Genomic DNA, 14,809 nt, shown 5'->3' with positions numbered 1-14,809 from the left:
CAACCGACGTAGCAGTGTGTCCCGGAGGAGGCGGCTCATAAGTTGAGTACGCGCCTGATAAATTGCGAGTTTCGACTATTCGCCTACCTGGATAGTCATCGTAGATGAGTTGTCCCCGAAATGTTTGTAATAGTTATTGTGGCTAGATTTCGGTCTATTTTTTTCTATTTCTACGCATTGGCTTCGCATTTATTTTTTCGCTCTTGAGAACATTCCTTGATTTTTCACGTCCCCCAGCCACCCGCCTTCTATGCGCTCAAGTGGGTCATGTGCTTGGTTCCCGACAGGAACCATGACGAGCTCGAGCACGCAGCTTCTCGTTCGATGTGGCACGCGCAGCATTTGCCAAGCTTCCGCATCGTTACCTGAGCTCCTTGTCCGCGGCCGTTCGAGTGTAACGATCCGAGTGTGACGTCACCCAATGCAGTTGCGAGGCCTCCTGCTGCGCTTCCGCGGCGTTCCTGGTTGCGGGCAAGTTTGCATCGGCGCCGCCACACTGCACTGTTTCACGACGAGCGGCTTTCCTCTACGCTTGTGGCTGCACTGCCAGAATATAAACATGGTTGGCCGCGGGTCGACACACAAGGCTGAGCAAGTCGCCACGTGGCGCTTCACCGAGGAAGACGGGCCAGTCATTATTCAAGGCAAGTCCATGAGCAGTCCGTGAACGATAGGTGGCGTGGCGGGCCTCTTCCGGTCTCTCGGTGCTTCCACGTCGCGCCGTTTTTCGGGCTCGAGCACGAAAGCCCACAAGCGTCCGGACCTTTCGCCGTTAAGAGGTGGGTATTCCGTGCACCCTCACCAAAGTTGATGAAGCCAACAAGCGAGTCGTCAAGGGCGAGGCGCATAGCTCCATATCCACGTAGGGCAGCGAACACTGTGATTAACGTTCGTCATCCTGCAGCGACAACCGGGTCTTTACGATGAACAAAGAAGGGCCGTCCCTTTGTCCGCCACTAATTCTTCCGTCTACAAGAGCAAGATACGAGGCGCAAGAATTGCAAACTTACGGTCTTCGGGACAGTTAGCCGGTTCCCGATCCTCATCGGCGGTTCTAGCTTGATTGCGCGAAGCTGGCGAGACGGTGCGCAGTGAACGTATAGAGCGTGGGTGTACGGCTTGTTCACAGCTATTTGCCGAATCATAAGGAAGACGCTTACGTCATCGGCGCTGAGATGTTAGAATTAGCTAGCGCATCAAGTCACTGGCTTTGCACCGTAATTTACATGTATTGCAACGTTGCGCACGACGTTTACGGAAGCAAGTGACGGTGCATGCGACGATCAGAGATGAAAAAGTGCACTGGCTGCCTCTCTCGCTTCATCTCTTCCTTTTGAGTTCAAGCCGAAGCTGTGTGCATTTGTTCCTTCTGGTTGACTTGCGCCTGCTGAATGGGACAGGCCTCTAGTTGGCTCCGTCGCCCGTTTTCGTGGTGGGTGGTTGGCGGTTGGTATAGACCGAGGCCGGTGGTATAAAATGGCTCGTCGGAGGTTGGAAGGAACCGACGCGAAGGACGCGGTTGCTTGTATTGGTGGGGGGCGCTCATTTGCGAACGCCAGCTGTGATGGCTCTCTCAGGCACAGCGGGGAATTATTTGAGGAGAATGTATGAGCGCTTCACTTATCCCAATTAATTAAGGAATGCACCCAAGGGAAAAGCTGCAAAAATGTAGCCTGAGGACATCTGGTGTCCAGAAAACAAATACAGATATATATGGCACAGGGGCAGCATGTATAGGCAATTTATACCAGAGGCAGTGGCGAAATAACATTTCAAAAGCACACGAGATGTATTATGAGAGATGGAGAATGAAAGATCAAGAAAGCTGATTCCAGGATCAATGGGGACAAATCATGTATTAGGAAACAAAATTATTTGATCATTCTACAAAAATATAGTCTAAACGAAGCGGACGTACAAACATCAGCCTAAATATCATAGAAGGCGCAATACTTAAGTAACGTTGTAGGCAATACATAATCTAGGCTTTGTTCACCGTAGTTTGTTCTTACATGCAGAAATAACCGTTTATTTGTTTGTCTCGTCGAGATGCATTGATATATACGTGTCATTTTAGAGAGAGCCTTTATATGCTGAGACGCACTGGGCATGAAAAATCTGAGTGAATATAATAATGTATGTTGAAAAAGAAGGTCCACACGCAGATCCTTGCACTGAAGAAAAGGATTATATGTACGAGTTCTGTAACTTACACCAGCTATAAGTCCTTTTTTTACCTTTTGCAGACCGAAAAGCACATGAATGTTGGTTTTAGATGTGGTGTCCCTTAGCAAAGGGGTATTCTGTATAAGTGTCCATTTATTGTGGACATGTCCATTTCGTCTGGTGTTGAGGTGGGGATTGGGTTTGGGCGCCTGTCTCCTTCTGTCTCCCGAGCACGTACTACCAGAACTTCAGTAACGAAATGCACATGGCCACGAGGTGGGCATGTGCAAAAAAAAAAAAGAATAAGAAACAAGGTATAGTATTTGATATGACATTGGAATATTGCACCGCATATAATGAATTTAAGCTTACGTTGAAATTCATAGCCCAATTGCGACCAGAAAGCCAAAGCACCTGACAGCTTTGACCTACCACACTGACCTTCCCGAACTCAAGACGAGGCTTCGGTTTAAGGCTTACAAAGAACAATTGCCATTGTACTACAGTGACCATTAGGTAATCGGTGATTTCCACGGATAAAATGCAGTAGCATACCGCCGTTGCAAAAAAAAAAAAGATCCTATCTACAGCATCTTTTAGTACCATTTCTGGAGACAAGGATGGCGATGGAACTTCATTTCGAATTAAAACTTTTTTTTTTTCACCTGGTTCAGTGAGGCATTTAGGAGACAGTCGGCAAGACAGACGGGAAGCGAGAAATGCGAAAAAAATTATACGCTAAGAGAAAGGACCATGTCTGGCTATTTGACACCCTAGCAGGCTCCCCGAACGTAAATACACAAAGGGGCAAATATTGTCAACAGCATGTGACAATATTTGGAAGAAACGTCTGTTGGAAGAAACGTCTAAGCACACTTTAATATGGCAATGCCAACATGGAATGGCCCCCAAGAACCGCAATGCAATGCCCAGCCATCGCCGTAGGGAATGTCGACATTGAAAAAGCGCAGGGGTTGGAAGCTGATGGGAGCGTTATCTGTGCAGCGCTCGAAATAAGCAAGACACGTTGCGAGTATTCGTGGGAAAAAAATGGAGAACGCGTGCCGGTGTTGTTACAGGCACGGTTATGACTCTTCAACATCTGACACAGCTCAGCAAAATACCAGGCTGTAGTAGACATAACAAAGCTTTATTACGATTAGCTCTCGCAGGCTATGGCACCATTAGCCGACTCCCTGTTTAAATGGGGATGCCAAAAATATTCACTGGTATTATCAACGTGGAAGCGCATCTTGCACTGAATGTATAAGTTCGCGTGTAACATCATAAAGCGGATAATTTATCTGATAGAGATAATGGTGCACATGGTCTCAAGTAACCATCAAAAGCTGTTAAAATCATTGGCCGAAGAGGTCATTCACAAATGGCAATGCATCGCACTTTAATGGGTCCACAATCAGGCCCCGTATAATACTTTGGAAATACGCCAGATTTCGCAGAGTGGCGTCTAAGGATGGTTAAGATACCACAACAATGTTAGTAAGTGCGAGTGCTAGCCTTGATATATCCATATGATATGTCGTACGCAGATCAATACTGCGAGGGAGCGACTACATTCTACGCAGCAGACATGCTCTCTCCTTACCTCGTTTACAGCCCCCACAAGGCAACATTAGCGGCTTCTTATGGGAGGGCACAGCTACCCGCTGTGGTTGAAAAGGAAACTGCGTAATCGTCGTGTTCTACCGGTGCTAACACGTGGGGCAGAAACTTGCGAGTTTAACAAAGAAGCTCGAGACCAAGTTAAGAACTGCGCCAAGAGGGCGATGGAAGGAAAACTGTTACGCGTAACGTTAAGAAATAGAAAGAGGGCGGTATGAACCAGAGAGCAAGCGGGAATAGCCGACATTCCAGAGGACGTTAAGAGAATGCAGCTGGGCCGGCCAAGTAACGCGCAGGATAGATAACCGGTGGAACATTAGAGTTACAGAACGGGTATAGTGAATGGGAGTGCACTCAACGACGGCTGGAAACTAGTAGGGGTAATGTAATGAGGAAATTTGCAGATGCAAGTTAGAATCAGCTAGCTCAAGAGTGGGGCTGAAGATCGCAGGGAGAGGCCTCCGTCCTGGCAGTCGACACAAAAATAGGATGATGCTGCTGCTGACGATGCTGATGAAGGGAGGGCAACAATTTTGGGTGGCCTGCAGTCCGCCATGTTATAAGAAAGGGACTTTTGTCCGCGTCCGCGATATTGGCATGCCATCCGCGCGTGTTCACATTCTTCTCTTTCTTCTTTTCTGTGTTTTGTTTTATTTACTGGTTCTCTCGGAATGCTTCGGTTGCGATCATACTGTGCACTTTAAGACTCGCAGCCGCCTTCGCGCGTAGTTTCTTTTGTGATTTTATCTATGGAGTGCAAGCGGCGGGGTGACGGCGTCTCTTTCTGTCGCAGTGTCCCGACCTGCAGCGCCGCTTCCCTGCTCGACGCTGGAGCGCCGCACGCAGCCGCGCGGCGTCGAGGAACTGCAGCGGCCGAGTCTCGGCGACGCGGCCGCGCACAAAGCACCGCGACGCGAGGAGAACGCGCGCCCGTGGAACGGCCGCGTTTGTTGTTCTCGGTGAGGTCGCCTTTCGGTGCCGCCACTTCTGGCGGCTCAAGTTCGTGCGCTTTCTTAGCGATTTCAGTGCATTTTTAATTAAATAAGCATTCCACTGTCTACGGTTGTTGCGTCTATGCCTGGCTCCTGTCGTTGAGCGACGCGAGCTGGTTCTAGGCTGTGTCCGAGCGCGTTTTGTCCTACCTCGGCCGCCTTTATACGTTAAGGACCATAAAGAACGATAACTTTAGATGTTCACTTGGCAACTTTTGAAGTTATTAGACAGTTTTAGCAGAGCGTTGCTTAGGCTCCGTTCCGCACGCATTTCACGGGCACCAGTGAGTGCTTAGGGTGCATTGATTTCGCTCGTCTAGCAAGCGCGTCTCCCAGAGCAACGCCTCCTATAATATACAATGCCTGGAACGTGAGCCGCAAACGCGCTGCCCTGCCCTCGACTGTACTCTCCTCCTTTTGGTACGGTGGCGAGCGCCTCTTGCGGCCAGCCCTTGTAAACACGCCGGTGGCACGGCTACCGGGAGCCAGCCGGGAGCGACGTCGGCAGCCAAGTGGCTGGCGCGTCGTGAGCTTTCGGCGGCGGCGGCAGTGGTTGCCATGGGGACCGGTACGGTGGCGCGCGCCGTCCTGCGGCGCATGGTCGCAAAACTCGCCAGAGAGCTCCCTATGGAAAAGAGAGCGACGTTCCAGGCATATAGCTATTGGCCTCGAGCTCCACCACTGGAAAAGCTGTCGCCACCGTCGGCGTGACGTGCTAGGAGGGATCACGTGGGCATAGCGGCCGCGTCGGCTGCTTCGGGCGCGCCGAAGCGAGCTGAAAACGAGTTTAAATTCCCTCGTACGCTGCGGTCCTCATTTAGTGGCGAAATTTTCCCGCTTCTAGTGTCTCCTTCACGACGCTTCAAAGCACTACAATAGGTAGTGGCTGCCTTTGAAGGCGCGCAACATGGTAGGCTACTGCTCGGTGCCGCAGGGCCGGACGCACGTAACGGAGGCCGGCGTCAGCCTTATTCACACGTAGCCGCAGGACAAGAAGCTGCGTGAAGCTTAACTCGCGAAACATAAAATCGGCAAACAGTCGTCGGCTACAACTCGGGTATGCAGCAAGCACAGACGCGAGGAAGATTTCTGCTACGGCGCCCGGTCTGCGATGTTCTGAAAACGCGCACTGAGACGCTCGCCCCGAGTCCGCTGCCCGACTAATGTCATGACGGTTTGGTCTATAAACTTGTCGATGCTATAGATACTGGCAAGTTCAGTGGAGTGGAAAGGCAGCGGTTAGAAGTACATTTAAAAAAAGCATGGCATATGGTCATGTTTGTGTTATGAATTAATGCACTGGATTACAAAAAAGGAGCAGCGGGAAATTGCACGCTGAGAACACCGATAAACATACAGTGCTACGCAACTCGAGGAATAATATTGAAAGGTCAAAGAATTTAGAATAAAGAAAGATTGAATCGTCGCGACGGCACATTACAGTCCCCGCAGGCGTCGAAGTCTCTACAATGAAATTATTTTTTGAACAGCTCTGATAGTGCCCACGCCACAATGGTTGCTTGTATACTGTCAACTGCTCATATTCTACGGCCTGAAGCTCATGGCACGGTGCGGAAACGCGCGCGCGGAGAAAGCGAAACAGTGCGCGGACAAGCATGCAGACGCGCAGTCGGTCGCTGCGAATCTGCGCGATCGCTGCATTGAGGCTTCGTTCTATTACGCTCCATTTAGTTATACAAACACTATGAGAACGTATTTCACATAGTTTGCTCTCGGCGTTTACCTACCTTTTACGCAAGAAGCCGGTTCGGGAGACTCCATCGCGGCAACCGCGCGCAGTGGCGTTCACTGTACGTATTCGGTAAAGAGATAGCGTCTGTAAACGATTGTGTGCTTTCACTTTGCCCAAGATTATTATTTAGACACTAAGAAACTTCTCTCGTTTCGAAAGTACTTACAAAAATGTCCGGGAGAGCTCGCGCGTGGTGTTTTCAGTGACCGCTGACAGCAAAACCTATGAGGAACGTGTCACGTGATCCCTCATACTACGCCAGCGAGGCGCTTCCGATAGATGGCGACTCCGTAACTCCTCGCCGCCAATAGGAGGCGTTGCCCAGAGGCGCCAGTAACGTGCTCTCAGCTTGGCTCTGAAACCATCACGAGAGCAACTACAGGCAGCGTGACGCTCCGCTAAATCGGGTTCGTAGTGGAACGCGGACAGCGTCCTACGTTCCGCTACCGCTATGTGCGCTGTGCGCACTGCGCATCAGTGTTACCGGTAGCGTTCTGCTGAGCGGCTGTGTGCAAATTGTTATGAGACGCCGGTATGAGCGGAGCGGACCGTAAACGCAACTACTAAGACTCTCTACGACGAGTGCTTACAGCACTCGGAATCCTGAATGCAGGAATATACGCTGCTGCAGCACAAACTGTCGTAAAAGGACGCTTTGGTACCGGCTTTGCGCACTGCTAAATTATTTCTCGCGAAACTATGAATGGATATTGCTGCCACTTCATTGAAACACTTATACCGTGTATTCTTATGATCGAAAGTTTTAGCCCTGCGAAATTTCGCTGTTTGACCTTGCATTGCTTTATTGGAATGTGTGTTTCTGGAATATTGCTAGTATGTGTATACTAGTATATAAGCCCAGCTTCGCATTTGTTTCTTCGCATCCTGCTTCCTTCTTTTTGTCCTCATTTGACAGAACATTCAACCGGTTGTACGTCCTCTATGTATAGATGATGTGTATGCGATGTCATTGTTATACGGGTAGTGTCAGTAAGCTATAATCTCTCATTAATCTATAACGTAGTTTGTCCTTTTATGATTTTATGCCCTCGTACCTGGGTACATCATTGCTTTTTAGATTCTTGTCCTAAGCATGTGTTTCCATGTCAAGCTGTTCATTGCTGCCAAAGAAGGGAGCGGGCGCCTGCTCGGTAGCTGTCATGCGGCTGCTCTCTCCTTGGGCAAAAAATAAACCTGAACTGAGTTTAAGTGAATTACAAGAAATCTCGCAAAATAGATTCGGACACTGCACTGAGTGCATTGTCTCGCGGACACATGTACGCAGCTCGACGGCCCACTGTTTGGCACAAACTATCGTTAGTTTTTAAGCACTCCCAGTGGAAATTAGATGCATCTTTTACTTATCTCACCTTGCTATCCGCAGTCGCGCAAACAGGCGCATTTCACCGCCTTTCTATCTTCGCGTGTAGTTAAGATACTATTCCATCGTTCTTTAGGAAAACGGCTAAATTCTTCGCCGTGGCTCTTTATTCTTAGCGCAATCTAAGAATGCACAAAGGTATTCGATTGGCGGTTTGCTTTGCAGGCTGCAGAGTCGGACAATTAAGAGCTGCCCTTCTTGGCAAGCATGTAGGAACGATAACATGCCTAGCACGAATTTGCTTTTATTATTTTCAATACTGCCAGTCTCTTTATCGAGACCATAGCAGGTGGGCATATTGTTACAATGTAAGCGTTGATACAACACTTTTCTTAGAAGATGTGTATACACAGTACAATAAACTAGATACGCTACATGTAGCTACACAGTACAGTCTGGAAAAATACAAAATGCAAAAGAAAGAAAGGCATAGTTTCATGCATATAATTAGTGAAGTCAACTGTAACGATAAAACAGATGTTATGAATACAATAAATTGTCATTTAATACAATCTCGTGAAATATAAATGCAACACAACCATTTACAACCTAACAGTGTATAACTTAATACAATCTAACATAAGATTTGAGATCAATCTAAACAATGTAAAAAACGAATTTGCATAAGACTAAAATATTTGTAGCAATTATTCCTTAGTCTTTTCTAGCATGTTACTAAAAATTGAAGGCGAGTCTATATCAGATATCGCTGAGTCGAGGTGGTTCCACTCCCTAACAGCTGTAGGCAAAAAAAGTATCTCAATGTGTGTTTTACAAGGGTATTCAACTAACTTTTTATTATGCTTATGGCGTGAAATACGGGACGTAGAGGAAGTAATGTATTTTGAAGAATTTATGTTAAAGCGGTTGTGCAACTGGTTGTGTATGAATTTTAGCCGAGCTTGCTTTGCTCTGTTTACCAGTGTGTCCATTCCGTATGAAACCAAGAGTTCTGTGGGCGAGTCAGTGGTTTTGTACTTGTGAATAAACCGTATTGCTTTCCTTTCAACCTTTTCCACTTCGGCTATGTTTGTCTTTGTGTCAGGAAACCAAACAGTGTTGGCGTATTCTAGTACTGGCCGCACAAATGTTTTATAGCATAGCAGTTTGATACATACGACTGGGAGCAGATTTCATGGACATTTTAAGGAAGAAAATCTTAAGGGTGGCTGCTGAAGTGATGTTGGCAATGTGCTTGTTCCACTTCAAGTCAGATGCTAGAGTCAGTCCTAGATACTTGTGTTGCTGAACATTAGTTAGGGGTGTACCATTAAGAAGGTAGGTGAATCATGACTTAATCTTCTTTGTTGTTACTGCCATTGTCACTGATTTCTTGATGTTAATAGACATGTGCCATTGCTCACACCAGGCAATTATCTCGTTAAGGCATCTGTTCAATGTAAGGTGATCTTCATAACTTCTTGTTTTATGCGAAGCATATTACGAGAGCCCAACCCAGCTCCTCAGGCGCGGCGGTGTCGCCTTCAATACCACGTGACACCGTGACGTCACGACAGAGGAGAAACGGGGCTCCAACTCGCGCCGCCGCTCGCGGCGTCGCGGCGGTATATAAGCAGCTGCGCTTGCCTCTGCTAGACACTCATGAGGTGAGATGCCTCCTGGAGACAGAGCTGCTCGTTGGAATGAGAAGCGAAGGTTGCGGCGTGCTACAGAGAATGATTTTCTAGATGGCTTGCAAGACTCTTGCAAGATGGGCTGGGTGGAAATCGATCCAGGGTCTCCGGAGTGTGGGACGGAGACGCTACCACTGAGCCACGAGTACGATGCTTCAAAGCGGTACGAAAGCGCCTCTAGTGAATGCGGTGTTGCCTTAGAAACGAGCTGTTTCTAAGGCTCAGGCGTGCGTCGCTTGCTCAGGCGCACATTTCGTTGCCGCGCCGAACGCTGCGTTGCTCGACGCTCCCCGCGTCCAATGCGGGGCGCGTAGTCGCGGCGTCGTAGCCCGTTGTCGTACACCTCTTGGCGGGTCGACGGGAACGCTGTCGCGTTCCACTCTTGAAGGCGAAGCAGAGTAACGCATGAGTTGTTTCTTCGTCTAGCCGAACCAAATATAGCCAAGCAACAGCAGTTCACCAGGCTAAACAGTGGTTCAACAACTAAAATAAAGGCTAGTATGCTTCGCATCCTGGGCTTAACCTTACCTAAGCCACAGCCATTTTTCTTTATATATAATGCAATCATCTGGAAAAAGCTTTATGCTGCATGCTATGTCATTGACGATATCACTGATGTAAATAAAAAATAGTAAGGGCCCCAACACCGAGCCCTGGGGAACGCCAGATGTGACAGGAACTGTATCAGATGATGCTTTATCATGGAAAACGAACTGTGAACATTATTATAAAAAATCCCTAGCCCAGGCTGTAAAGCATCCATTTCCAATAATTGACTCCAATTTTGCAATTAGCTTGTTGTGACACACACAGTCGAATGCTTTGCTGAAATCTAGAAAAAATATATCTGTTTGACCAGGCTGTCCAGAGGGCACACGACATTGCCGCGGGACTTGATCTCCCGGTTCCATCGTGGGTGGAGCCACCGACTTGATCTTCAGGAGCCTTCTGTTTGGCTCCCCGAGGTCTCAGTCCCTCAGGACTCAAATAAAGTTCTTGTCATGTCATCTCATGTTTGACCACGGTTGTGAATTGTCTGTGCTAGGTCATGTATAAATTCTGTTAACTGTGTTACGGTTGACATCCTGCGCCGAAATCCATGCTGATTAGCTGTTAGTATGCCATTCTCTTCAAAATATGTTGTTAGAGGTTTTAAAATTATGTGCTCTAGTATCTTGCATGATGTGCTAGTTGCTGATTTCGGTCGGTAGTTGGAAGGAAAGTTTGTGTCGCCTGATTTATGGATTGGTATTATCTTTGCTTTTTTCCAGTCATCTGGCACACGTCCGGTTGAAAGTGATATGCGATAGATAATGCCAAGATACCTGCTGCACTATTCTGCGTATCGCTTGAAGAATTCGTTCGGTACTTCGTCAGGACCACTAGACTTTTTGGTGTCTAATCCGAGTAGAAGGTTAAAGATTCCTGAGTCAATTATGTTTAGTGATTCGATGGTGAAACCTATAAGAATTATTGGGGGACAAACCCGTTACCTGCAGCAAATACTGATTGGAAGTACTTGTTGCGTGCATTAGCTTGAACTTTTTCATCGTGACGTCGCTCTGGCGTGATTACATTGCGTGCACGGAAGTGATTCCAGAATCTGTGTGGATTACCTTTTACGAAGTTAAGCAGGGTAGTATTAAAAATATTCTTTTCTGGAGTGGCTTAGCCTGATATTAAGTTCTGCCTTGGTGGTAATCAACTTTGATGTCTAGAGTGATTGATTTTTAGTCTTCTTCAAAGACGGACGTAACCTTTTCACTTTTAGTTGGGCATGAATTACCTCGTGCGTTATCCATGGGTTGTATTTCCGTGATTTTCGTGTTTTTAACGGTATAAATTGTTCAACGCAGTCATGTACTACGGTATTAAGCTTAATCTAGAGGGAATATGCCTCTGCCGAAGGATCGCAAGCCATTTCCGCAAAATCCGTGAATTCATGTGCCATGTATTTCAAAACATTGGCGTCATCCGATTTCACAAAGTCGATAACGGTGCTTTCTAAAGACCTTTTTTGTATGCTAAACGACAGAGGTAGGTGACATATTGCAATATCGTGGTCGGATATGCCTTCAATAATACTAACATGTATTTTGTTTACAAAGAAGTGATCAGAGAGTAGTATTAGATCGAATATATTACTTGCAGTACCATGTGAGCGTGTTGGTTGATCAACTACTTGTTCTAGGTATTTACTGCGATATTGTAGACTCCACTGCGCGTCTCAGTAATGTGCATGAAGCTTTCGTCCTACTTTAAGGCTGTCACAGCATTAATAAGACATCCGGTGGATCGACAATCTCATTTAAACGAGTCTTTTGCGGTCGCGATTGGGAAAAAATTTCAGAGTTGCATGCAGCTCATTTAAATCGCATTAAGAGGCCCATCGCCAGGTGCATCCATTTCCTTGTAGTTAAATAAATTTTGACGCATGGACCCCCTGAAGTCTTGCTGCATCCTTTGGATTGTCTATATTTTTATCATTATACAAAAGCCCCTATTCCAATACAATGTTGAGTTACACTTGAGTGAGCCAGACACTAAAATGTGGGGATTTTAGATGAAAAAATGCAATGTGATTGTGACGAACACCAAAGTGGGGGACTCCGGACGAAAGTAAGGGGCGACGCACTTTCGTACGCCGCGTCATGTCGCAAGACAATGTCGTTGCGTCTGGGATGCTTTCGTCAAGGACGTTAACCTTGATGCGAATGGAAATATTGACGGTTTTGTTCGGCAATGAAGCGCGCGGCTGGGAATCGATAGCAAAGCTCTAACGAACTGCTACGGTGTTCATGCCGGTAACAGAGGCGCATACTACCTTTCATCAAATTGGACTGAGCTCGTACAGGAAAGCTTTGTCAACCTTAGAAAAGGTCGTAGAGGAAGGTTTCGCCACACAAGTACTAAAGTTTGTGCTTGTGCGAAGCGCGACTCTTCTCCCCGAAATTATAATTTCGATGGTGTTCAAATGCAAAACGACGATCTTATTATGAGGCACGCCGTAATGGAGCATTCGGGAATAATTTCTCATCGCGTGGGGTTCTCTAATGGGCCCCTAAATTAAAGTAAACAAGCAGACTTATGCAATATATGTAGTGAAGTCACTAATTATAGCGACGACATCGCACTTCATACTTTCCACAACACTCTAGATATTTGGTACTCTAATTGGCAGGTGTCAATTAACTTAAAGGAGCGTGTGGCTCTGACCGTAACAAGGAAAACAAGACCATCTAACTTTACACACAAGATTAACGGCATACCACTAACTAAAGTGGAACAACATAAATACCTGGGAGGTACATTAACACCAGGCCTCAGGTGGGTAAAACACATTTTCGTTAGTGATATTGCGTCATCAATAAATACAAGTAGAACTGGATACTATATGAAATCAAAATACCCAGATTTCTATATTCTCCCACGTAACACAGATTCCACACGTTTGCAACAACATTGGACATAATATACAACACACATCTTGAGTAAGGGACACACTAACGGTGGAACTCGAGTTATTGCCCCATTTTTCTTATCTACTGCTTTGTACCTTCTCCAATAGGTACATGACCGAGTGTTACCTGAGCTTCACTGTTACAACGCACTAGTGTTCATGGCGGATGAACGTCATCGTCAGTACCAACGCACAGACGCGCTGACGTGCAAGTCCTGCTTTTATCATGGTTATCGTAGCAACAAAAGGTGCCAGCCCGGCTATACAGCGCAGGACCACCGCTTACTGCATATGACCGCATAATTGAATGGAATCATACCATGTACGTTTTTTGTTTTTAGTGTCGCCAGCACATCTCATTAAGAAGAAGGCTTCGCGCATTTAGGTATCCGCAGTTGTAGTTTCTGCAGAGATCCCTCGAAGTTTTTTTGTGCGTAAGCATTTCGGCGAAAGTAATTAAAGCGGGGACATTGGGAGCTGGAAGCGTTACAAAGAGATCAGAGCAAGAAACGGCGGACGCACGCACATGTGCACGCTTTCGTTCAACCTGCCCATTTCACCCGTGGAATAAACGAAGGGGGTACGAGAGGTGACATGAGGAACGGTTGCTCACCAGTTTCAACAATTTGCTTTTCTTTTCGAACACGCCACTGATGCTTTGCAAGGGTGGGCGACTTATTCATTTATCCCTCATCGGGATTCCGCCGCAGCGGAAGGGAATCTAACACGCGTCCTCGGGTTAAGAAGCGGAACCTCGAGCTTAGGCATCAAGCGGGGTGTACGGGACAGTAGAACGACTGTTAAAACTCTGTCGTTTTATCGAATTCAAATTATCTCCGTATTTTTGCGGAAATTTTGGTTGAAATAACCTGTGCAGGCCACTGAGTGGTTCTGGCTTCTTCAGGCTTAGCGGGGCGTCAGCGGATGCATATCTATGGAGTCCGCGCATTTACGTTTATCGCGCACCGTTCTTCAGGTATGTGGAGGGACGCCAGATGTTCAAGGGTGTAACATGGAGCCCGTTTTCTTTTTTTTTGTCACAGGTACGAATTTTATTGTCACTGTAGGACCTGAGCTAGCGCAGCTTCTTAAGCTTCCTGCGATATTTTTGTTACAGTTGAGACTAAATTGTGCTTCTTGAACGAAAAGCAGTCCGAGGCGATGACAGACGGCTCGCCATCACTTGTGCCTTGTACGCCTCTTCGCACTTTCGCGCCCAGTGATATTTGTGTAAGACTCGCCAGGTTGACGTGGAGGCGTCCGGTTCCTCTTTCTGCAACAGCGAACCCTTGCACTCCATCTACAGCTGCACCGTCGTGGAGGTCAAGCGACTGAAGAGGAAAGGCCGCAGGACAACCAAGGACGTGAGTGAGCGTGGCCCCAACGTCTGCTAGTAAGTTGCAATACCGCGTCTGTGCGCCTCGACGTCTCGAAGAATTCCGTAGATTCTCAAGACCTGGCTTGGTATTTGTGGCTGTGGAATTCATTAATGAGGCGCGTTGCAACGCTTACAAAAACGCAAGCGTTATTTGCGATGTCGTGATTCACATCACCGATGAAGAGTTCCTGGGGCTTCTGTCTTCAACAGTGAAGTTCATCGACGAGGTGCGAGCTTCTTTTCGAGGGAGACACGACACCTTTTTACGTCAAGGTGGGCTATGCGAGACACTCGGTGTGTCCTTACGTGCCCCAACCACTGTGATGTCGCAAGTCCCGAAAGCTAGTTCATGCCAGCACCGCGTTCACAGGCCAGACGGCATGAGTTAGCTTTGCAAGCATCCACGACATGTGTTTATGCAC

At 47.2% G+C, this 14,809-nt stretch overlaps 1 protein-coding gene across 2 annotated transcripts; it reads left to right on the top strand.

Annotated features, from left to right (window-relative positions):
* Nucleotides 1–292: 292 nt before the first annotated feature.
* On the top strand, nt 293–14,419 carry LOC135913461 (uncharacterized). 2 transcript variants are annotated; one of them, XR_010568020.1, is made up of 3 exons: nt 293–779; nt 4,583–4,748; nt 10,409–10,548. XR_010568020.1 is itself a non-coding variant. In XM_070528766.1 (3 exons), exons 1-3 carry the CDS (start codon nt 422–424, stop codon nt 14,401–14,403), a joined length of 501 nt encoding a protein of 166 aa, XP_070384867.1. In that variant the 5' UTR covers nt 293–421; the 3' UTR covers nt 14,404–14,419. The 2 variants fall into 2 exon arrangements, 1 of the variants encoding a protein (XP_070384867.1); XM_070528766.1 differs by lacking the exon at nt 10,409–10,548 and adding an exon at nt 14,292–14,419 and having other exon boundaries at nt 293–644.
* Nucleotides 14,420–14,809: the final 390 nt, after the last annotated feature.

Source organism: Dermacentor albipictus, unplaced genomic scaffold (assembly GCF_038994185.2).
Source record: "Dermacentor albipictus isolate Rhodes 1998 colony unplaced genomic scaffold, USDA_Dalb.pri_finalv2 scaffold_14, whole genome shotgun sequence".
NCBI classification, from domain to species: Eukaryota; Metazoa; Arthropoda; class Arachnida; order Ixodida; family Ixodidae; genus Dermacentor; species Dermacentor albipictus.
The sequence above is the reverse complement of the archived record's forward strand: the minus strand, read 5'-3'. Positions and strand labels throughout refer to the sequence as shown.

Bases quoted from the DNA above. Each gene is read 5' to 3' on its own strand.
- LOC135913461 (XM_070528766.1), top strand. From the start codon at position 422: ATGCAGTTGCGAGGCCTCCTGCTGCGCTTCCGCGGCGTTCCTGGTTGC. The intron at 645-4,582 runs GCAAGTCCATGA...TTTCTGTCGCAG, and splicing joins CGGGCCAGTCATTATTCAAG to TGTCCCGACCTGCAGCGCCG. The intron at 4,749-14,291 runs GTGAGGTCGCCT...TTTCTGCAACAG, and splicing joins GGCCGCGTTTGTTGTTCTCG to CGAACCCTTGCACTCCATCT.